General features: G+C 45.7%; 1 protein-coding gene across 14 annotated transcripts in view; it reads right to left on the bottom strand.

The window, feature by feature from the left end:
- Nucleotides 1–24,650, bottom strand: part of ANK1 (ankyrin 1) — a 216,452-nt gene that overhangs the window by 18,477 nt on the left and 173,325 nt on the right. For all 14 annotated transcript variants that reach the window (XM_038559956.1, XM_038559957.1, XM_038559960.1 and 11 more), the window contains 11 exons: nucleotides 23,721–23,875; nucleotides 22,924–23,135; nucleotides 21,996–22,200; nucleotides 21,546–21,642; nucleotides 21,039–21,267; nucleotides 19,939–20,064; nucleotides 19,706–19,825; nucleotides 18,363–18,441; nucleotides 17,986–18,060; nucleotides 16,120–16,251; nucleotides 15,138–15,284 (listed from right to left, as the gene is read on the bottom strand). In XM_038559956.1, the coding sequence (XP_038415884.1) occupies nucleotides 15,138–15,284; nucleotides 16,120–16,251; nucleotides 17,986–18,060; nucleotides 18,363–18,441; nucleotides 19,706–19,825; nucleotides 19,939–20,064; nucleotides 21,039–21,267; nucleotides 21,546–21,642; nucleotides 21,996–22,200; nucleotides 22,924–23,135; nucleotides 23,721–23,875 (1,577 nt within the window). The remainder of the gene's footprint in view (nucleotides 1–15,137; nucleotides 15,285–16,119; nucleotides 16,252–17,985; nucleotides 18,061–18,362; nucleotides 18,442–19,705; nucleotides 19,826–19,938; nucleotides 20,065–21,038; nucleotides 21,268–21,545; nucleotides 21,643–21,995; nucleotides 22,201–22,923; nucleotides 23,136–23,720; nucleotides 23,876–24,650) is intronic.

The raw sequence follows: 24,650 nt of genomic DNA, 5'->3' as shown, positions 1-24,650 counted from the left end.
CGACTCATGCAGAGAGCTCTCCAGATGTGTGAGGAGGACACAGGAGCCAGAACAGATGACCTCAGTCACGTGTAGTAAAACTACAATTGCTGATTTACATGTGTGCTCCGGGTGCCAGGAACCATGCTGTGTGATTGACCTACACTCTCTCATAATCTACCCCGGAGAGCTGTCTTCCTTGACCCATCTGTACAAATCTCTGTGCTTTCAAGTCCCAAGATGAGAAGGAAGAGAAAGAGACCATCAGGTGCTGGGTGGCTGGCAGCATGGGGCTGTGCTTGTGGAGCTAACAGCTCTGGCCAAATGAGGAGGACCAAAGAGGAGGTGGGAGAGTAGGAGAAATGGGTGGGCCGAAACTTCCCGTTAAATCCAAGCCATTGTATATGGAACCATGACCTACAAACTGAAAAACCAGGGCCGATGGCCTTCAAACCCTCCATGGAAATCTCTTTGGAATATATGTGAGCAGAACATTTTATTCAAGTGATCACTTTTCTTTTTTCTTTTTTTTTTTTTTTTAAAGATTTTATTCATTTACTTGAGAGAAAGAGCAGAGCGAGAGAGCACATGAGCTGGGAAAGGGGCAGATGGAGGGGGAGAAGCAGGTTCCTCACTGAGCAGGGAGCCCAATGCAGGACTCAAACCCTGGGATCATGACCTGAGCCAAAGGCAGACGCTTAACTGACTGAGCCACCCAGGTGCCCCTTTTCTTATTCTTGAAGACATTATTATATCATTTCTATTACTAATCAAGCATCTATTTTATTTAAAAAATACCTAATATGTCATTTTTAATTGTCACAAAAACTCTACAAGGAAAGCAATATTACTCTTACTTCCCAGATTAGGAAACTAGAGGTTCAGCAGGTGGCGCAGGGCACACAGTTGGTGAGAGTGGTCTTGTCACTGGATTCTGCTATTAGCATCTTTAAAAATTGCTTTATTGAGGTATAGTTGACATACAGTAAGTGCACATATTTGAAAGAGATAATTTTATAAGCTCCAAGAAACAATCACCACAATGAAAAGAGGGATATTCATCGCCCTTGAGAGGTGTCCTCACGCTTCTTTGTAATCCTTGCTTCTGCGTCCCCATTCCCAGGTAACCACTGATGGGCTTCTATCACTACGCATTGAGTTGCATTTCCCAGAACTTTATATAAATGGACTTAGACAGTGTATACTCTTTCCTGTCTGTTCTTTCACTAGACCTCGTTATTTGGTCATCCACGGCTGTTGAACGTATTGATGAAATATCCATTATTCCTGCTGAGCTGTACTCCATTAGATGGATATACCACAGTTGGTTCATCCATTTACCTGTTCATGCACATTTGAGTTGCTTCCAGTCTAGTTTGGGGCTGTTACAAATAAAGCTGCTTGTCTGTGTGAACACATGCTTTTTCATTTGGGTACACATCTAGGAACAGAGTGGCTGGCTCATATGATAGGTGTATTTTAACCTCTTTTTTTTTTTTTTTTTTTTTTAATTTTTATTTATTTATGATAGTCACAGAGAGAGAGAGAGAGAGGCAGAGACACAGGCAGAGGGAGAAGCAGGCTCCATGCACCGGGAGCCCGATGTGGGATTCGATCCTGGGTCTCCAGGATCGCGCCCTGGGCCAAAGGCAGGCGCCAAACCGCTGCGCCACCCAGGGATCCCAATTTTAACCTCTTAAGAAGCAAAGTATTTTCCGAATTGGTTGTCCCATTTATGTTCCACCAGCAGTGTATGAGAGTGCCAGTTCCCCATATCCTCAATGATACCTGGTATGATCAGCCTTTTGCATTTTAGCCATTCTTACAGGTGGTTAGTGGTATCTCCTTATAGTTTTAACATGTTATTTCCTTAATGACTATGAAGCATCTTTTTAGGTGCTAATTTGCCATCTGTATCTCTTTTGGGTTAACTGTCTGTTCAAATCTTCTGTTCTAAAAACTGGGTTGTTTTCTTAATATTGAATTTTGAGAGTTCTTTGTATATTCTGGATACAGGTCCTACATCAGATGGTCATTTCCAATAGTTTCTCCCAATCTGTGGCTTATGTTTTTACTTTCTTAACAGCGTATTTTGAATCACAAAATTTTAAATTTGATGAAGCCCAATTTATCACTTTTCTTATAGATTGCACTTTCAGTGTTGTCTTGGAAATCTTTGCCTTACCTAAGATTTCTAAGGTTTTCTTTTATGTTTTCTTCTAGAAGTTTTACAGTTTTATGTTTATTTCTAGAAGCTTTTGTGTTGGGTTTTACATTTAATCTACCATCCACTTTGCATTAATTTTTGTATATGCTGATGCAAGGTATGAATCCAAGTTCATTTTTGCTTATGAATTTCCAATTGTTCCAGCCCCATTTGTAAAAATTATCCTTTCTACACCAAAATGCCTTTGCACTTTCGTTGAAAATCAGTTGTTCATATATATGTGGTTCTATTTCTGAACTCCATTCTGTTCCACTGATTTATTCATCTTTATGACAATGCCACACTGTAATGATTACTGTAGCTTTGTAATACATCTTGAAGTCAGGTAGTGTAAATCCTCCAACTTTGCTTATTTTCAAAGTTGTTGTGGATATTCTAAGTCCTTTACATATGAATTTTAGAAGCACTCTGTCTACAAGAAAAGCCTACTGGGATTTTTTTTTTAACATGCCTGCTGGGATTTTGATTGGGATTGCATCAAATATATGGATCGTTTAAAGGAGAAGTGACAATATCAAGTCTTCTGACCCATTAACAAGGTGCATCTCTACATTTATTTAGGTCTTCTCCAACTGCTTTCAGTAATATTTTGTAATTTTCAACATGTAAGTCTTTCACATCTTTTACCAGATTAATCTCAAAGTATTTCAATGTTTTCAATGTGACTTGTAAATGATATACTTTTTAAAACCTCAATTTACAATTGTTTACTGCTAGGATAAAAAACGTTGAAATGCAATTAATTTTTATATATTGAAATTGTATTCTGCAACCTCACTAAACTCACCTATGAATCACTCTTTTGTAGATTCCATGAGATTTTTTATATAGTTGATCTTACTATCTGTGATTAAAGAGTTTACTTCTATCTTTCCAATCTGGTTGTCTTATATTTCTCTTGCTTGCCTTACTGTATTGGCGAGCATCTCTAATGCTGAACAGAAGCAGCGAAAGTAGGCATCATTGTCTTGTTACTGAACTCAGAGGGAAAGCATTCAGTATTTTACCATTAAGTGTAACGCTAGCTTCAGGTTTTTTGTAGATGCCCCTTATCAGGTTGGATGAATTCCTTTCTATTCTTACTTTGCTAGGAGTTTTTGTTGTTGTTGTTGTTGTTGTTTTTATCAGTAATGGATGCTGGATTTGTCAAATACTTTTTTCTGCATCTATTGTGACAATCATATGGTTTTTCTTTTTTTTTTTTTTAATTTTTATTTATTTATGATAGTCACCCAGAGAGAGAGAGAGGCAGAGACATAGGTAGAGGGAGAAGCAGGCTCCATGCACCGGGAGCCCGACGTGGGATTCGATCCCGGGTCTCCAGGATCGCGCCCTGGGCCAAAGGCAGGCGCCAAACTGCTGCGCCACCCAGGGATCCCTCATATGGTTTTTCTTTTTCAGTTTGTTAATCTGATGAATTACATTGATTTGTTATTTCTATCCTTTTAAATTTGTTAAGGTGTGTTTTATGGCCCAGAACATGGTCTATCTTGGTGAATGTTCCATGTGAACTTGAGAAGAATCTGTATTCTGCTGTTGTTGGATGAAGTAGGCTATAGCCATCAGTCATATCCAGTTTATGATGGTGTGGTTGAGTTCAAGTGTATCCTCACCCATTTTCTGCCTACTAGGTCTGTCCATTTCTGATACAGGGGTGCAGAGGCTTCCAACTCTGATAGTGAATTCATCTATTTCTTCTTGCAGTTCTCTCAGTTTTTACCTCCCATAGTCTAATGCTCTGTTATTAGGCACATACACATTAAGGATTATTATGCCTTCTTGGAGAATGACCTCTTTATCATTAGGTCATGCCCCTCTTTCTGTCTGAAATTAATGTAGCTTCTCATGCATTCTTTTGATTAGTGTTAACACATTATACTTTTGTCCACCAATTTACTTTTAATCTACATGTCTTTGTGTTTAATATGGGTTTCATGTAGACAAGATGTGCTTTTTGATGCATTCTGTGTCTTTCGATTGGTACATTTAGATCATTGACACTCAAAGTAATTCTTGATATAGTTAGCTTAATAGGTATCATAAATTTGTTACTGTTTTCCACTGGTTACCCTTGTTCTTAGTTCCTATTTTATCTTCTATTCTTTTTTTGCCTTTTGTCATTTTAATTGAGTATTTTATATGATTCTATGTTTTCTCCTTTTTTAGCATATTAGTTATGCTTCTTTGAAAAAAAGTTTTTAGTGGTTGCCCTAGAGTTTGCAATATTTACTTATGTAGTCCACTTTCAAATAACACTATAGCACAAGTAGTGTGAGTACCTTATTACAAAGTAATCTTAATTCCTCCTTCCCATTCCTTCTACCATTGCTGTCCTGTCTCTCTTCATTCATTTCACTTGTATACAAGCATATACACACATATGTGCATGCATAAGATACATACATAAGCATACATAATTGAATACATTATTGCTATTATTGTTTTGAACAAACCATAGATCAACTGAGAGTAAGAAAATATAGGCTTCTATTTTCCCTTAATCTTTCTTTGATGCTCTTCCTTACTTTATGTATATCCAGGTTTCTCACCCATATTGTTTTCTTTCTCTCAAAAGAACATCTCTTAATACTTTTTGCAAGGTATGTCTGCTGGCAACAAATTCCCTCAATTTTTGGTTATCTGAGAAGTCTTTATTCCTCTTTCACTTTTGAAGCATAGAATTTTATAGGATATGGAATTCCATGTTGATGTTTTCTTTTCTCAACACTTTAAATATTTTACTCCACTTCCTTCTTATCTGTAGGGTTTCTAAGAGAAGTCATATGTAGTATTATCTTTGCCCCTCTATAGGAATGGTGTGTTTTCCCCTTGAGTTTTTATTTTTTCAGGATTTTTTTCTTTATGTTTGACTTTCTATGATTTGAAAATGATATGCCTAGGTGTAGCTCTTGGCATTTATACTACTGTGTTCTCTAAGCTTTCTGATCTGGAGGTTGGTATCTGACATTAATTTGAGTAAATTCTGTCATTATTTTTTCAAATATTTCTTCTGTTCCTTTCTTTCTTCTCCATCTGGTATTGCCATTATGTGTACGTTACACCTTCTGTAGTTGCCCCACACTCCTTGGATAATCTATTCTGTTTCTTTCGGTCTTTGTTTTCTTTACATTTTGGTTTTGGAGATTCCTGTTGACATATCCTCACACTCAGAGATTCTTTCCTCAGCTGTGTTCAGTATACTAGTAAGCCCATCAAAGGCATTCTTCATTTCTGTCAGTGTTATCTCTAGTATTTGTTTTTTTTTCTTAGGATTTCCATTTCTCTGCTCATATTGCCCATCTGTTCTTACATGCTGTCTACTTTTCCATTAGAACTCTTAGCATATTGATCATAGTTGTTTTAAATTCCCAGTCTGATAATTCCAACATCCCTTGCCATGTCTGGTTCTAACATTTGCTCTGTCTCTTCAAACTGTGGTTTTTGCCTTTTGGTATGTTTTATAAATTTTTCCTGATATCCAGAGGTGATGTACTAGATAAAAGGAACTGCTGTGAATAAGCCTTTAGTAATGCAGTGGTGAGATGTGGGGGGAGGAGAAGCATTCTACAGTCCCAGGATTAGGTTTCAGTCTTCTAGTGAGCCTCTCTGCCTCTGGACTATGAACTTCACAAGTATTAACAATATTTTCCCTCTATCTTAGGTGGGAAAAGATAGCTAGCATAGGCTGGCTATATGTCCTTTCTCCCATGTGGTTAATTTTTAAAATTTGAGAATGTTTCTCTTATCACATGTGGGTACTCCCCCCCCCCCCCCAAAGTACTTATCAGTATAGTGTAAGCCCTGGCTGTTGGGTTTTCTTCTTTCTTTCTTTCTTCTTCTTTCTTTCTTTCTTTCTTTCTTTTTCTTTCTTTCTTCTTCTCTTTCTCTCTTCTCTTTCTTCTTTCCTTTTTTTCTTCTCTTTCTTTCTTTCTTTCTTTTTCTTTCTTTCTTCTTTCTCTCTTTCTCTCTTTCTTCTCTCTTTCTCTCTCTTTCTCTTTCTCTCTTTCTCTCTTTCTTTTTTTCTTTTTGACTTTTTGTAATGCAAGTTAATGACCGACGCTTTGATTGCCCAGGTATCCACTTCAAAGACGGGCACTGAGCGGGGCACTTGACGGGATGAGCACTGGGTCATATGCTATATGTTGGCAAATTGAACTCCAATAGAAAAAAAAAACAAAACAAAACCCAAAGATGGCTATCTCAAACACTTTACCAGCCACATGACTAGATAAAGGGCCAGACCACCTCTCCTGACTGAGGCTCCTTTGTTATGGAGATCTTGGCTGATTTCAATATTGATTTTTCTTTTCTCACGCTTTAAACTCCCACTTTTATGTTTTATAAGAGTTGGCCCATGAGAGGAGCCTGGGTGGCTCAGTTGGCTAAGTGTCTGCCTTTGACTCTGGTCATGATCTCAGGGTCCTGGGATTGAGCCCTGTTTCAGGCTCCCCTGCTCAGTGGGGAGTTTGGTTCTCCCTCTCACTCTCCCTGCTTGTAGTGCTCTTTCTCTATCTCAAAAAATAAAAAAATAAAATCTTCAAAAAAAAAAAAGTGAGCCCATAAAACCCTAGGCCCCCACTCTCAACCCCCCAAAAAGCAGAACCCCAGCCCCAAGCTTGCTCTCTCTCTATTCTCACAACCTTGCTATGTGGCCCTAAAAATGTTATGTAATTTTCAGTTCTGTAAGCAATAAACTTTTAACTTCCAAAGCCTCCTGGTGGTTATTGCTACCAGGCACCTTGTAATCATAATAAACACAAGAGCTGGTCCAGCCACAATATTAGCTATTGATAAGCTGGGCCCGACACACAACAACTGGCATCCTATAAATTTTGATGTCTTCTATTTTTACTTACATTCAACTCAGAATATATTCTAATTTCCCTTTTATTCTCCTGTTTGACCCATGGATTATTTAGAAGTGTATTATTTAGTTTCCAAATGTTTGAGATTTTCCAGATTTTCTGTTTTTGTTTTCTAATTTAGTTTCACTCTGGTCAGAGAACATGCTTTGTATATCTCAAATTCTCTAAACCTGAGACTCACTTTATAATCTAGAATATGGTCCATATTGGTATAAGTCCCAGATGCAACTGAAAAGAATGTGCATGCTGCTGTTATGGGATGGAATGTTTATAAATGTCAATTAGGTCAAGCTGGATGATAGTGTTGTTCAAATTTTCTATATGCTTACTGATTTTTCTACTTGTTCTATCAATTTTCAAGACAGACATACTGAAATCTCCCACTCAACTTCAGTTTTGTGTATTTCTCACTGCAGTTTTCTGTTTTTGCTTCATGTATTTTAAAGCTATATTACTAAGTGCATAAACATTTAGAATTGTTATGCCCTTTTGATGAACTACTTATGAAAATTTTTTTCATCACTGGTAATATTCTTTGTTCTGAAATCTACTTGTTTGATATTAATATAGGCATGTTAGTTGTCTTTTGATTAATGTTAGCACAGTTGATCCTTTCTCATCCTTTTATTTATAAGGAATCTATGCTATGATATTTGAAGGGCATAGTTGAGATCTACCTGTATATTCAGTATGACTATCTCTGCCTTGAAAAAAATTTTTTTTTAAAATTATTTTTTAAAGATTTTATTTATTTATTTATGACAGACACAGAGAGGGGCAGGCAGAGACACAGGCAGAGGGAGAAGCAGGCTCCATGCAAGGAGTCCCGATGCCCCAGGCCAAAGGCAGGCACCAAACTGCTGAGCCACCCAGGGATCCCCTATCTCTGCCTTTTAACTAGAGTATTTATTTTATTTTTAAAAAAGATTTTATTTATTTATTCATGAAGTGCACAGAGAGAGAGAGAGAGAGGCAGAGACATAGGCAGAGGGAGAAGAAGTAGGCTCCATGCAGGGAGCCCCTTGTGGGACTCTCCCTGGATTCTGGGATCATGCCCTGAGCCAAGGCAGATGCTCAACCACTGAACCACCCAGGCATCCCTCAATTGGAGTATTTAGACCATTTCCATTTAATGAGATTGTTTACATGATTAGGTTTAAATCACTTCCTAATTTCTACTTTTCTTTTTATCCCATCTGTTCTTCTCTTTTTCTTATTATATGTCTTCTTTTGGATTAATTAAAATTTATTATGATTCCATTTGATCTATTTTGATAGATTATTGGGTATAAGTCTTTGCTTTATTATTTCAGTAGTTGCTTTAAGGTTCATAATAATATCCTTGAACTACCACAGCCTACTCTTTTTTTTTAATAAAAAAATATATATTTATTTATTTATCTTAGAGAAACAGAGTATGTGAGTGGGGTGAGGGCAAGAGGGAGGGGAGAAGCACATTCCCCACTAAGTATGTAGCCTGAGGCAGGGCCTGTCCCATGACCCTGAGTCCATGACTTGAACAGAAACCAAGAGTCAGATGTGTAACCAACTGAGTCACCCACGTACCCCATCACAGTCTACTTTGAAGTGAAATTATAATACCTGGTATATAGTATAAGCACCTTATAATAGTACACTTCAATTTTTCCCTCTTGACTTTGACTTTTCTGCTATTGTCATACATTTACTTTTATATGTGTCATAAATCCAACATTCCATTGTTGTTATTTTTGTTTATGCTGTTAGTTATCTTTTAAAGAGATTTATTTATTTATTTATTTATTTATTTTTTAATTTTTATTTATTTATGATAGTCACAGAGAGAGAGAGAGAGAGAGAGGCAGAGACATAGGCAGAGGGAGAAGCAGGCTCCATGCACCGGGAGCCCGATGTGGGATTCGATCCTGGGTCTCCAGAATCGCGCCCTGGGCCAAAGGCAGGCGCCAAACCGCTGCGCCACCCAGGGATCCCTTTTAAAGAGATTTAAATAATGAGGAAATAATGTAGCTAACTAGAAAATTATGTATTTATCCTCACAGTTAACATTTTTGGCACTGTTAATTCCTTCTTGTAGATCCATATTTCTGGCTGGAATCATTTTACTTTGGCCTGAAAGACTTTATTTATTTATTTTTCAATGTTGCTTGAAGCAGGAGTCTCCTGATAATGAATTCTTTCAGTTTTTGTATGTTTTGAAAAGTCTTTATTTGCCTTCATTTTTGAAAGCTATTTTTGCTAGGTATAGAATTCTAGGTTACTTTGGAGATGTTCTTTAAATATGTGATCTACTTTTTATTTTTCTTTTGTGATCTACTTTAAAGGTGTTGCTTCACTGTCTCCTGAATTGCATTGTTTCTCACAAGAAGTTTGATGTCTTCCTTATCTTTGTTCTTTTGTACATAACATGTCCTTTCTTTTTGGCTACTTTGAAGACTTTCTCTATCACTGCTTTTGACCAGTTTGTTTAAAATATGCCTTGCCATAGTTGTTCTCATGTTTCTTGAGCATGTGGTTCACTGAACTTCTTGGATCTGTATATTTATAGTTTTCATCAAATTTGGACATTTTTCAGCCCTTATTTCTTCCAATGCTTTTTCACCCATTCTCTGTTGGGAACTTTATTTTCACAAAGATAGGGTCACTTGAAATTGCCCCATACCTCACTGATGCTTTTTAAATTTATTTTCCTCTGGGGTTTGAAGAGTTTCTATTACTATGTTGTCATATTCATTAATCTTTTCTTCTGTAATGTTGAATCCCTTTCAATGTATTTTTCATCCTACACATTATAGTTTCATCTCTCAGAGATTGGTTTGAATCTTTTAAAATGTTTTCTATGTCTCTACTTAACTTTTTTAACAGCTGAACTACAGTTATAATAACTGCTTTACCATTCTTGTCTGCTAATTCTAACATCTGTTTCAGTTTAGAGTCAGTTTTTTTAAGACTTTTTAAAAATTTATTCATGAGAGACACACAGAGAGAGAGAGGAAGAGACACAGGCAGAGGGAGAAGCAGGCTCCATGCAGGGAGCCCAACGTGGGACTTGATCCTGGGTCTCCAGGATCATGGCTAAAGGCAGCACCAAATCGCTGGGCCACCGGGGCTGCCCTAGAGTCAATTTTAATTGATTAATTTTTCTCTCTTATGGTTCACATTTTTCTATCTCTCTTAATGTCTAGTAATCTTTAGCTGGATGTCAGACATTATAAATTTTATCTTGGTAAGTGCTAGATATTTCTGTATTCCTATGAATAATCTTGAGCTTTGTTCTGTTATGCAGTTAGGTAACTTGGAAATGATCTGATCCTTTTGAGGTTTACTTTCAAGGTTGATTAGACAGGACTGGAGTATTGATCAACTAGGGCTAGGTTTTTTTTTTTCCATTTCTTTTTTGTCCACTATGCAATATCTCTGAATGATCAGTCTGACTGTTGGGAATAGACAATTACCACTCAATCAAAACTTGCAGGGGACCCTCTGAAGATCTACAGAATTCTCTAAGCAGCTATGTCTTCCCTAATACTATATAACTCAGGAACTCTAGCTGCCCCATTCTCTCTGGATTTTCAACAACTTCTCTTCAACCCAGGGAAAATTCTGGGATTTTTCTCCCCTGTCATGACCTGGAAACTAGCAATTATATAGAGTTTCCTCAATTATTTCCCATGTCGCATCGATCACTGTCTCTTGTTGACTAATGTCCAAAGTTGTAAGAATTGTTGTTTCATATATTTGGCCCGGTTTGGGGAGCAGGGGTGGGGAGGTGGGGATTGTTTTAAGCAGGAGGTTATATTCAGTCCTTATTTATTTACCTCATTTTGGCCAGAAGTGGAATGCTCCTTAAAAATCCCCTTGGATATAGCCAAGTGAATATTCTGTCACTTTTGGGAACCTCTGTAAGACCTGATAAGGACAGGAAGAGGGTAGCTATACTGGCCACAGTATACCTGAGGCTCATTCTTGGGCATCTTTTGGGATCTTCCCTCCTTAAAATTTCCATGGTCTTTACTTTAATGGAATTTCAACCCAATGGGATGTGTCCATGAAGAGAACTCACACACAAGGACACCTGGGTGGCTCAGCAGTTGAGCGTCTGCCTTCAGCTCAGGGCTTGATCCCAGAGTCCTGGAATCGAGTCCCACATCGGGATCCCTGAAAGGAGCCTGCTTCTCTCTCTGCCTATGTCTCTGCCTCTCTCTTTCTCTGTCTCTCATGAATAAATAAATAAAATCTTTAAAAAATAAAAAGAACTCACACACACCCTCTACTAGGACTTCCTGCTTTTTCTTTATCCTGGAGCCCCTCCTTTAGAAATAGTGTTTAGGGCATATGCCTTGCTGTTCCCTCTCAGGCTCCAGAGAGGAAGATCAGGCTCCACTGATCTATCCACATCCCCATAAACTTAGATCTGGGTCTGTGGGTGGCCATACACAGTGTCAATGACCATGACTATTAAGTCAGAGCAATGCTCATAAGGCCTAAGCACATTCTCATGAGGATTATCTCACAAAATCTAGGGTGGGCCAGACCATAATAAGGTCTGCTGAATCCCCTAGGCTGAGTTTCAGAAGTATTATCTATCTTTCTAAGAGTCTTGTGTGGCTCTGCCACACCTAAGTCACCAGCCCATCCCTCAGTTTAGAGCTCCCTGCTCTGGGGTTGCATTTTGGGGAAGTCAGGCAAGACGCAACTATACCTACTGCTTTGGGGCAGAGCACAGGACAGTAGTCCTTCCCCAAGTCTCTCCTCATCTCAGGTTAGCCTCCTGGGTCTCTGCTAACCAAGATGTAATGATCACTCTCATAGTTCAATGTTAGTAGCAAACTAGACAAGGCGTGGGCAGCCAACCTTGCTTCAGACAAGAGCCACATTCACCAGTTGTATTTAGGAGTTGATAGAGGTAAAACACATTTTATTTCTAAGTAGACATTACTACATCCAATTTATCAAGCAAATGGACCTAACAAGTATGGATGTGAGATGTCCATTTTTTCCCTTTTATATGAGAAATCTGATTTGTTTTTTAAAACATGCTTTTTGTTTTGTTTTGTTTTGTTTCATAGGCATTTTTTTCCCTTTATGTTTATTACCCAAGAGCCCAACACATTACCCTCTTGTATAGGGGAAGAAAAGTGGCGTTTGAACTTAAGCTCCCTTCTGCTCTGACCAGGCCAGGTATATATGGCAAGAGGAACCAGGAAGGAAGGAAAACAGGCCTCAGATTTGTTTCCCTGACACCACAGAGCATTGAAACACTGCCCTTCATCCCCATGGCTTCATAGGGAGGCTCAGACAGCAAAGAAAGAAGATAAGTGCAAAGGAGGCAAGGGACAACAGTGACATCAGTGTGGAGGGCTGAGCTAGAACCAGGACAAGTCATCATGGGTCCCTACCCTGGAGAGTGCTAGAGGAGCCACAAGAGGCTGCTCTCTCCCCACCTTTCTACCTCTCCTCCCTCCTGCTCCTTCTTTTCAGGCCAGAATGGTACTCAGATATGGGATGGTCTTCCTGGGACAGGGAAGAGGGCAGGATAAACATATAGAAGCCAATTCTCGTGCCAGAGGGCACAGTAGACCAAGACAGGTGTCTGTCTATTAATGAGTGTCTGCATGGGCCACAGTAAGGAGCATTGTGTCCATCAGGAGGCCTGCCGGAGGAGGGGTTGAAGGTGTGACAGGGCTGGACAGGGAAGCCAGGATGCATAGAAGCATTTGGTTTATGATTGTTTAAAATCAGCCAAGCAGGGAGATGAACCCTTTGAACACTTAGGTGAGATCATGCTAGTCTTTCACTCCAAAGCCTCCAGTGGCACTCTGTCTCACTGCCAGGAAACACAATGTCCTTAGGGTAGTCTGTAAGAGCTGGCCTCCTGTTGCCCTCTGAGCTCTGCTCCTGCCCTTTCTTCCTCCCTCCCTCATTATATCATTCACTTGCATATTACATAGTTGCATGAAACTCCAAATGGCAGGTAAGCTCTATGGAGGCAGAGTCTTAGGGGATTTTTGTGCATGTCTATCTGAAAACTGATTTATCTCCCCTGCCCAGACTGGTGCCTGGCATGCGGCGGGCATTTCAATAAGTATTTTCCAGCAGACTAACTACAACAGAGCCTTTTCCACCCACCAGTCACAGAGCACCCAGTCCCACAGAGGGATTTCCGACTCTGTTTAGGCATTGGACTCTCTAGGCCTGACTGGGGCTGCAAGTCTTGAGGCCAATGGGAGACTCCTAAGTTTCTGAGTTTGGGGCTCTTTTTTTTTTTTTATTGTGATAAGAACACTTAACATGGGATCCACCCTCCTAACATATTTTTGGCTGCCATACTGCCTTGTGTATACGCATAATTCTAGGTGCTTGTTGTTCTCTAGGTACATAATTGGGGCACAAAGAAACAAAACCTCTGCTGATTTGACTTGACTGAAACAGCACCGGGAATGTTAAGAAACCCAACCAAGTGATCAGATAGCAAAGAGAAAAGGGAAAGCGTTTTGCCATGTGGATTTCCAGAAGTTTTCAGCATTCCTCAGCATTCCTCCCTGTGAAAGAGAGCTGGGCCACCTAGCAGTCCCTGCAATGCTCTGCCGGGTCCCCTGAGGGATGTGGCAGCGGACCATCATCCTGGAGCTTTATTATGCCAGGTATGAGAGCAAGCAGAGTGCTGTCTGCAGCCTCCCCTGGAGCCAGAGACAAGCCCGCCTCGCAGTGCACACGCGCACACATGCCCTCGCACACAGCCCTGAGACACGTGGGGAGGAAGGGCTGACGTCTTTCTGGACATGCATCTGTGGAGGTGGCTGGCCCCTGAACCATCTGGCTGAGGTGGAGGCAGTAGAGACAGGCAGTGTGAGAGAATGAGTGGACTAGATGTCCAAGTGAGGTCAGAGGCAGAAGAGAAAGGTGACAGGACGTGATTAGCAGATGAGCCCTGCACCCAGCGGTGGTGCGAGATGGCAGGTTTCAGGAGACACAGGACATAGGAGAGAGAAACGGGTGATGGGCTCGGCATATGAAGGCTCCACTGGCTGAAGGAGGCCCCGTGCCCAGACCAGCAGAGAACGTGTCCGCTCATGGCACATGGAGCACATGGGTGTGTGACCAGGGACGGCCAGGACATGGCAGCTTGGGGAGCACAGCATCATGTAGCTGCCCAGGTTCACAGATGAGGCACCATTGAATTCAATGGTTTCTTCAAGGTCTATTAAGACTCTTCAGAGTCTAGTCTAACTTGCTAACTTTAAAGAAGAGAAGACAGCTCAGTAGCTCATGGAATCAAGGGAAAGAAGGAACTGGAACCCTAGCTTCCTGGCTCCTACCAAAGAGTAGGGCTGTTTGTGTGCCCAGTGGTTGGAGAGAGGGCAAGTGAGGGAGAATGAGGGGAGGACACCTAGCCCCCCCTCCTTACTGCAGCTGGCCAAGTTCACTGCTACTGTAAGGAAAGAGGTGCACAGGGGCGCCCTCCCCCCCCAGCAGGGCCTTAGGGACAAAGGTCAGGGGCCTCTGGGTTGCCTCCCCTGAGGACTGGTCACACTGAGTGTCTATGCCATGCTTGAAGCATATTAAAAAGAGAGAGATGAAAGAGATGGGAAAAGGGACAGAGAGAAAAGGAGAGACCAGACTCAAAGAAGAGTAGCCCACTTAGCCTCACAGAAGGACGGCAGCAGGTCTCTGAAAACACCAGCCAGCTTCTCAGATCTTGGGCCAGAATCTCCTATGCCCCTTACATCTCTACCACTGACTGTTTCACAGATGGGGACACAAGCCCAAAGAGGGTCCACTCCTGGCACAGAACTGTAGAGAGGGGCAGGAGTCCAGCCGCTGCCCGGACTCCAGCCCTTCTCTGGAACCGGACCAGGAGCCTGCTGCTGCCCAGAGCATCAGGGAGCCTCTCTGCACAGGTGTGCACACCTGTCTCTCTTGCTGGCTTCTGCTCTCACCACCACCAGGGAGGGGCTCCATGGAACTGACCTCCTACTCAAGGGGGAGATGGTTTCATGAATTGTCACGCGCTGCTGCCTGGAAAGTGGCACTCAGCTCAGCCCCATCTCCTCCCGGGAGACACTCACCATTCATCTGGGAGGGTGATGAAGAGTAGTCCCGGTCGGTGTGCCGCCGCTCAGGCTTCAGATTGCGGCTTTGTCTGCCAGAGCCCTCCAGCATGTTCACGATCTCACTCCGGTCAATGTTGCGCAGGGCTGCGTACAGATTCTCCACTGCGTGGGGGGAGAAGGGAAGGGGCGCTTGCCAAGGGGATTCTCACCACTGTGGGCAGGGTGGAAAGGGTGTGGGGCTCGGGCTCTGGGGCTCGGGAAGCAGGCAGGTTGGAAGTGGGGGAATATGGTGGAATTATCTTCTCAGAACGCAGAGGCAACTCTTGTTTGTCAGAATCAAAACTGCCTGCCTCTTGGGGGGATGCTTTGTTATCCTTCCACGGATCTTTTCTGAACCCTAACAGTGGCCAATTTCAGAGCATGGAAAGACTGTTTTTTTGTCTTCTAAGGGGAATTCCACAGGGAATGAGAGTGAGGAGAAATGGATACTGTCCTTTGGAAATCCTTGGTCCCTGCCAGTTGATTTGAGATGCAAATGCAGACACTCAATTTCCTCTCTAGTGTTTCTGAGGATTGGGAATTGAGTTGAGGAAGAGCTGAAATGAGTGAGACAGATCTTCCCTCCCCACTGGAGGAAAAGATAGTACTGCATCAGGCAGGGTGCTCTGTCCTGAGAGGATGGTCATCATTGTTTAAGAAACTCAACAGGAAGTCACATGCCCTGCACCTAGGCTGTCATCTCGTCCACGTGTGACTGTTACCTTAGTCACATGGGGAAAGGCAGAGGCCAAGACGCTCCTGTCTTCCAATGACAGGACCGTCTGGAGGACCCCGTGACCCTGAGAGGTGTGTGTGTGAGTGACAGAGACAGAGACAGAGACAGAGGATGCAAAAAGGGCAACGATCACAATGGGAATGAGAAGGAAGAACTGCTGGGGTGAAGAGGTCCTGCAAGGGCTTAGGAAGGAGAAGCCTCCCACAGCTTAACGGTACTGACTGTTGGCGTTTTTGCCTTCTCGAAGGACCCAGAGGTTCAGCAAGGCTGCGCTCTGCTCCAGCAAGGAGTTGGGATTTTCCACGCGGATCCTGTTGATGTCTTCCACACTGAACTGCAGCTCCCGAGCCAGCTCTGCAAGCAAGCAACCAGGCCTGGTGTGAGCTGGCCGCCGCCTGGCTCCGGCTCCCTGAGGGGCGCTGTGCGGGGGTGGGAGGGGTGCCTGGCGGGGAGTGCCAGGAGTTACACAACAACCTCCCCACTGGAGCTGGGGTTCCTTCTTACCCAAAAGCACCTCATGAAAAACAAGCACCCATATCTTTGTATCTCCAGAAAATGGGGCAGGAATAGGAGTGCTCAAAAAAAGGTATGGAATGAGTGAGTGAATGAATGAATGAATGAATGTCCTTTCTTTGTTTCATCACTTCAAATATTAGATGACAACACTGAGCCTCTCAACAAGGTTAATGCTCATCCCAGGTCACAGGACAAGCTAATGCCAGAGCCAGGCGTGGGCAGAGCCCACAGAAGGCCACTGCAGGGCTGCCAGTATGACACCAGGATGCCATTTAGCTTTCCATGAAGAAGCAATTATAACAGAAATGCAGTTCTTGTACTTATGTTTCTTTAGGGAAAGGCATTATTTACATTTAAAATGAAAATACAAGTTCCCATCTAAATGCAAGGCAATAACGCAGAATGTTAGCTTTTCCCCTCCCATTATTTTGATTGTTATTTCTCACAGGTGCTTTGGAAGGGAGAACAGCCTCGGAGTCTAATTTCAAGGATGAGGGAGACCAGAGGGTTGGTGACAGTAAGAGACAGAATGTGCATGAACCGCCCCCCCCCCCCCCACAAACACACACACACACACACACACGCACACAGAGGAGCAGCAGACATTCTTTTTTGGCTCTAGAATGAATAGTCCTATCCTTAAGAATGAATAGGCTTAGGAATGAACTTCTGTTATAAATTTTTGTCACAGAGCCTTTTGGCAAGTTATTGCTAAGGTTTCTGAGTTTGTCTGAAGCCTTCTCTATAGGGTGGCTGAGCAAAGAAGTTCAGTCCTATGAAAGTTAACAAAAAAGAGGGAGAGACTAAGTTATAGGGCCTGTGACTGAGTAAAACACATTTTGAGCTTACACCATATTTCCCCCCCCCCCCACAGCCTCATTTCAAATGAGACCTGCCCCGATCACTGATGGGACTTCTGGTAGACCTCAGTAACTGCTCAAGATTATAAGTGAAAGATTTTGAGACTTCTCCTTTTCTTCCTTTCCTTCCCTCAACAAAGCCAGCCCTTCAGGAAGGGCAATGTTAGCACGTGGAGCAGTGGCAGGGTTTGGTCACTAACTAGGTATAGAACTAGAGTCATTCCATTTAGCTGGATCTCAGTTTTCCCATTTGTAAAATGAGGTGAGCTAGATTGATTCTAAGGTCTCTTATAACTTCAAAAGTTGATTCTTTCTGGGGAACCTGGATGGCTCAGTCAGTTGAGTGTCCGACTTTTGGTTTTGGCTCAGGTCATGATCTTGCGGTCATGGGATCAAGCCCCACATTGGGCTCAGTGCTCAGTGTGGAATCTGCTTCAGATTCTCTCTCCTTCTCCCTCCTGCCCATTCTCTCTCTCCCTCTCTCTCTTTAATATATAAAGTCTTTTAAAAAGTTAATTCTTTCTTATAAAGAAAAACTAGGCAGAAATGGAGGAGGCACCCAAAGGCATTGCTTGGGCAACAGACTCATCCAAGACAATCACACATCAGATGTACCAAGGATGGTAAAAAGAGGCTGCTCGTGAAGGGAAGGAGCTGGAAGGGAGTGTGTAGACTGGCAAAGTGCCTTTCTGCCCCCAGGTCCTGGACTCACCCGCCCAGCTGAGGCCAAGGTGTTCTGATATGATAGCCATCTTCATATCTGCTCGATCTGTCCCACTGAGGAAACCTAGAGAGAAGCATTGGGTTGCATTCAGTAGTCTTGGTGGGACACATAGTCAGCAGGGCATGAGTAAATAACCTCATATGGAGGCTCAGTTCACAGGCTGACCCCACTGGGGTCGGTAGGCTGGCCTGGTGATCAAGCCTGTAAGGGGTAAGTACAGACCAGGGCCAAAGGCTTCATATTTCATGCTCAAAATAGGCTAAGCAAAGAGCGTCAGTGTGGAGCTCTTTAAGGAGTGAGGGGGAGCAATGTCACATATAACCTTCTGGAAAGGCAGCAAGCATGCACCACAAAGAGGTTCATACCCAGTGAGGATTCGCTGAGAATGCTGTATCTCAGGGCCAGTGGTGTCAAAGTCCTCCTCCTTTCATCAGTCATGATCGTCTGAAGGAGAAAGACAAAGAAAGGGTCCTTTGGGTCTGGGGTGTCCCCCTGCTTGGAGAAGGTGCATCAAGCCTGTGGGCTGTGGGGTGGGACATGACCCCCATCCCAGCAAACAGTATGTAGCTTTGCTTCTCTGGAGCCACCACGTAGAGAACAGATGTGTGCAAAGAGGCAGGGGTGAGAGGGAGTGATGAGCTGCACACACTTCATTGAGAACAATAGTGATGGCAGGCTCACATGGCCCTTACCATGTGCCAGGCCCTGTGTGCTCACAATAGCCTCTAGGTGGGTACTATTATTATTTCTGTCTCATTGATGAGGGTACAGAGACATAGAGGGGTTAAATAACTTGCCCGAGGTTGCTCAGCTAATAAGTGGTGGAGCTGGGGTTTGAACCTAAAAACTAAGGCTCTTTCTGGGTTCCTTTATACTCAAAAGATTTGTTTTTGGTACTGGTCTGAGGCCTAGCCCCCCAGCCCTACAGAGAGGCACCCAGATGCTTGCTCAAGGTTGTGGGAAATCCTCTTTTGAAAGAGAAGTGGGTTCACGCTCTTCCCAGACAGTAAAGAGAAACTGAGCCACAGACATATAGACATAGCCTTGCTTTTTCCCTAGTTGGGCATAGAAAGCTGACAGTAACAGCAGTGGCACAATGACACCAACAAGAACATAGAGATATATATGGGCCTTCTGAGGTCCTTCGAGTAGTGTGGACTCTGATGCTCTTACAGGGTTGGATAGATCAACACACTTGGTCAAGCTGCCTTTTCTGAGCTCAAAACTTTGGATGTCTGCAGTGGCTAAGACCCCAGGGCTCCCTTCTCTGAGGGTCTGGCACCCTGGGGAAGATAAGCAAGTACATGAAAAAGAGGCTTGGAAGAAACCTAGCAAACGGCCAAGAACCTGGAGCAATCTGACACTGGGTTCTATGCCTCAGAGGCCTCGGTCAGCCAGGAAGTGCCAAGGTGGATGTTTTGGGGGATCCTTCTAACCTTTGAGAAAGAACATCCTAGAGGGCTCAAGGCCTACAGTGAGAAGATGCATACCATCGTCTGTCCCTGGCATTTGTTCCTTGCTTTGCGGGAAGGGCCAGGGCACACTGTCCCTGCCAGGCCACAGCCAGCTGTCCAGAAGACAGCCAGCAGCCTTCCCGTACCTCAGGGCATCCGAAGGCAGCTCTTCAACAGGAAGAAGCCCTTCAGAAAAGCACTTGCCCTTGAGTCTGTGCTGGGACCGCCTCTGGCCAGGGCCCCCATCAGCTCACCTTCACGAAGGCAGGCATGGTGATGTTCAAGTGGCAGAGAATGTGCTGGGTGTCCTCATACTTCATGGCTTTGCGTAGAAATGATAAGGACCCTGCTGGTTCTCGACTGTTGTCCCTCACCTAAATTCAATCACACGAAGGCAAGATTCAGGGGGCTGTTCCACAAGGCCACTGGGCTGGCTGGCTTAGAGATTTCTGCCTCCCGAACCTCCTCGACCCAGAGGGGTCAGCACCTTTACAGGTATGGCCAAACGGTTCTCCCGAAATGACTGGAAGTGGAAACTCCGCTGCTGGGCAGCTTTTTTGACAGGTACCAGGTTCCCAAAGAGCTCCGCAAAAAGAGGCATTCCTTCCAAAACCTGCAGGAGGAGAAAAGCAAATTCAGCTTTGTCGGGAGAAACGCCTGCACGCCCTGTCCTGCCTGCAAGCTCTGGTCCTCCTCTTGCCAGCTCATGCCCCTTCTATGGCATGAGACACAGGGGCCATCCTCCGGGAAGCCCCACTGCTTGTTTTGAAAAAGGTTTTGCTGTGCTCGTTTCGGCAGCACATATATTGAAAAAGGTTTTGTTTCCAAAGTTACAATGAGTAAGGCATGCTTCCTCACTTCAAAGAATTTCATAATAGGCAGGAATCTTTATACATCCCTGGGTGGTTGATCAGGATCGCGATCAGAGTACTCTAGAACGCCACTAAAGTATCAAAGAGGCCTTCCCCAGAAAAGCTGGATCTCTTTTCACACCTGTCCAGAAATGCTGTTATAATCTCACCCATGGATATAAGGATCCCTACTGTGCATATAATGTGTTTGGCTGAGGGGTTATCATGAAGCCATTTGACAGTTGAGGAAACTGAGGCCCCAAGAGAAGAAATGCTCTGTCTAGTTAGTTCCTGCATCAGGACTAGAGGTAGGCCTAGTTCTGGAGCGCCAGCCCTGTGTCCTCAGCTCCCTAGGAAGGCTCAGAAGAGAGCCTGTGGCCAGAGTTTGGGAAAGATCCCGGCCCCCTACATGTCTTGATGTGATGAGTCTCCTGGGAATAAGTTCAAATCCAGTCCCTGTTCCTTTCTCCTCACCTCATTTGTCCAGCTGCCCTCCTTGCATCATGGGGCCACTACCAGAACTCTGGCATAGCAGGTAAATGTGTGGGCTCCGGGGTCTGACTCCTCAGACAGATCCTTTCTCTACCTACGCTTACTTGTGTGACCCTGGGAGGGTTACTTTACCTCTCCTGGCCCCGGTGCCCTTGTCTAGCTGATAATAAAAGCACAGGCAGCTCTGAGAGTCAGGGGAGGCTGCGCTAGTCAGGCGCTCCGCGTCGAACACCCAGTGTGGTACCTCTATGTCCCTGCTCCGAGCCACCTCGATGAAGTTCTCGTGCTGCTCCAGGGTCTTGTCCACTTTATCATCTGTCATGCAGTAGCAGCGCAAACGCCCTTCCCGGGAGTCATTCATCTTAGCAAAAATGACAAACTTGGCCATATAGGGCACTGCGGTGAGCTCCTTGTACAACAAGGTGGCGAAGTTCACAGCTTCAGCAGTCCGAGGACAGTCGGACAGCCAAAACCTACAAAGAGAGGGCTGATCACAGCAGGTTCTCGCAAGCCCAATGGCAAGCTTCATCTCCATGCAGACGGAAGGAGCTCGTAAACCATGGGGATGGCCGCTTGAACGTGCCCGGTGGTCAGCAAGGGGCTTCCATGTGCAAAGGGGAGCAGAAGCATCCTCGGGTCCGAGCCCAGGATGGGTGAGCCCGGGTGTGAGGATGGGGCCCGAGTGGGGGCAGCGCTGAACCCGCCATGTAGGGCCAGGGATTTCTCCAGGCTGGCCAGGGCTGAGGCTCACCTGGCAGAGACATTGGTGGTGAAGGCAGCACACTCGTTGGCATACACGAGCTTGGTCGTCCCTGTTATGTCTTCCCACTGAGCCTGGTCTGTTCCTCCTGCAACAGGAGCAGAGCTGGGCTGGGGGACAGTGTTCGGATGGCAGACACGGAGCCCGGCAAAATGCTGAGGGTGGCCCGGGGCACACCTGTGCTCTCATACTCTCCTCCTCCTGGTGACCCCTCCTCTAGGGCTCCAAGCGCTATTCCACAGAGGGGGCTCTACCCAGATGGATCACCCCTCCCTCGGTCCCTCCAGAGAGCACATTAGCCGGGGAAGCCCAAGCAAGCTGGTGGCTGCCTCCACCGTCTGCCGTCTTGCCACCATCCCCCCCCGCACCACCACCAGATGCGGTCAGAAGGAGCCACTGCTGCTCAGGAGATGGAACAGAGGCCAGAGGGACACCTCTTACCAGTGACACTGCAGAGCAGCCGCAGGCTGGTGGTGTCGCCCTCCCCACTGTCTCTCGGGTTGTCTGTCCAAGAAGGAGGGAGCGGGATGCGAAGCCCGATGGGGCGGTAGAACTTCCGGCGCCGTGGCTCCACAGTGACAATGGGGCTGAATGTGGCCTGGTTGCCCAGCAGCTTGGTGACCAGCTCGTCTGGCACAGGCTGAGCCTGCGAGGCATCAAAGGTGCACCCTCAGCCTCGAGAACACAGGGGCTGCTTCGGGAGGGCAGCAGGTCCCCAAAGGGAGGGAGGGCCGTTCATGCCAGGGCATGGGGGCCTCCCCTGCTGGATGGTGCAGCTCTGTTTGCTGAGCACAGGGCCTGCCAGGCCAATGTCACTGCTGAGCTCTCTCTCCCTTTCCCTGATGCCCCTCATTCGCAGGAGCCCGCTGGGCACCAGTCATTCCTCTGCACGAAGCCCTGAGTGCTGAGCCCTTGGCGGAACACACCGAGCACCCAGCACCGAGCGCCTGCCTGAGCCCACCTGCCCAACTTTCTTTTGAGCTTTAAGGTCATGCCTCTAACTGGAATTTTATTTAATTACTTAATTAATTAATTAATTAATTTTTAAAAATATTTATTTATTTATGATAGAGAGAGAGAGAGAGAGAGGCAGAGACACAGGCAGGGAGAGAAGCAGGCTCCATGCTGGGAGCCCGACACAGGACTCAATCCCAGGACTCCAGGATTACGCCCTAGGCCAAAGGCAGGCGCCAAACTGCTGAGCCACCCAGGGATCCCCGTCTAACTGGAATTTTAATGCATTAGGCAAAAGTAGGGGGATGTCCTGGGGAAAGGGGCCTTTCTTCTGGGGGCCTTGAACCCCTCCCACCCTCCATGAATTCTGAGTTGGGGGAGAAGTCCCAGGTGGCGAGGAGTAAGGCCCTGTCACCTGCAGAGCCAGCTTCACTCTTTTGGTGACAGCATTTTCGGGGAACGTTGCCATCACCAGTGGGACCAGCTTGCTCTTCAGAAAGCCCCCCTCGGGGCCAATGGTGTCAAAGTCCTGGCAGAGCCGGGACATGATGACAAAGTACAAGGGAAAGTCGGTGGTGATAATGCGGCACACCCTCTTCTTCTCCAGCTCCTCCAGACTCCCCAACTCTGCAATCACATGGCACGGGACCACCTATCAGTCACGCTGGGTGCAGGCTCAATCACCTCCTCCCAGAACCTCCTCCTCCCTGGCTCCTGATCCATGCCCCCTCCCTGGGCACCCAGCAGTAGGGCTGCTTGGCCCCTCCCTGGGCACCTGGCAATGAGGCTGTGTGGCCCCTCCCCAGGCACCCAGCAGTGAAGCTGTGCAGCCCCTCCCCAGGCACCCAGCAGTGGGGCTGCACCGTCCCTCCCAGGACCCAACATTGAGGGTGTGCGCCTCCTTAGGAGCCCCAGGGACCCAGCAATGGGGATGTGCGCCTCCTTAGGAGTCCCAGGGACCCAGCAGCAGGGCTGCGCGGATGCTCTCCGGGCACCGAGCAGTGGGGCTGCATGCCCCCTTAGGTGCCCCAGAAACCCAGTTGTGGGGCTGCGAGCCTTCTCCCCGGGTACCTACCGCTGGGGCTGTGCACCCCCTTAGGTGCCCCAGAGACCCAGAACGAACCTGATGGGGCTATCCCCAGTCTCTCCCACCCCAAATGCGCAAGCTCAAATCCCACCTTCTGTAAAGAGGAGGGCATGGAGCTCAGTTACCTTCGTCCATCCCGTTGAGGATCTGATCCAAGTAGCTCTCTCCATAGCGGCTCTTGTGTTCCTTCCACACGGAGCCGTTCTCACTGCGCAGCACCACGAGCTCGCGGTCCCCACGGCCATGGGAGGCAAAGTGGGGGATCTCCACGATCACGGGGCTGAGGAGACAGAGTGGGTGGGGGGCAAGGGGCATGGACGTGGGTGTGCATGCCTGCAGGCAGGTGGTTGGGCCCAGGGAGGAAAGGCCAGGCTGAGGCCCAGGTACCCATCTAGGTGAAGGAGGGATCCTGCAGCCAGAGTGAGGCCCATCCTGGGGTAGGTCCAGACAGGGGAACAGACCTGCCCTGGGCTCCTGAGATGCTCCGAGGGCACCTCACTCACTGTCAGGGCCCCCGAGTGACAGCTAGCACAGGATTCCACCTCCCTTCACACGGGGCTGTCCTGCCATGGCCATGCAGCGGAGGCTCAGCCAAATAACCCAGCCCTCGGACCTGATGCCAAGAACCTGCCAGATGTGCCTAGATATCCGCAGAGTGGGAACCAAACCCCTCCCAGCCCCAGCTGCCTCCTCTTTCAACTGGTGTTAATGACCTTTCCTCAGGAGGGAGGCGGCGAGGAATACCCCGGGGAATGGAAGAGCAACACAAAAGCAGTCTGTGGGCTGCGTCAGGAGTGCTGGGTGGCTGCTCGGAGGTGGGGACGGCAGGGACTCAGATGGCAAGGCAGGGCCTCCCAGGCAATGTCCCACACCACTGCCCATGGTGCCTGACGGATGGCAGGGCTTAAGCAGAGCCCCACTCTGCTTCAGCAAAGGAGAGGAATAAACCTCTGAAGCCCATTAATCTTTTCGTTGGGGGCAATACAGTAGGGCTGTCTTCTAGAAATACCATTTTATTTTTTTTTTTTAAGATTTTATTTATTTATTCATGAAAG

This window comes from Canis lupus, chromosome 16 (assembly GCF_011100685.1).
Source record: "Canis lupus familiaris isolate Mischka breed German Shepherd chromosome 16, alternate assembly UU_Cfam_GSD_1.0, whole genome shotgun sequence".
Lineage (NCBI taxonomy): Eukaryota > Metazoa > Chordata > Mammalia > Carnivora > Canidae > Canis > Canis lupus.
Note: the sequence above shows the minus strand (reverse complement) of the source record. Positions and strands in the feature narration are given on the sequence as shown.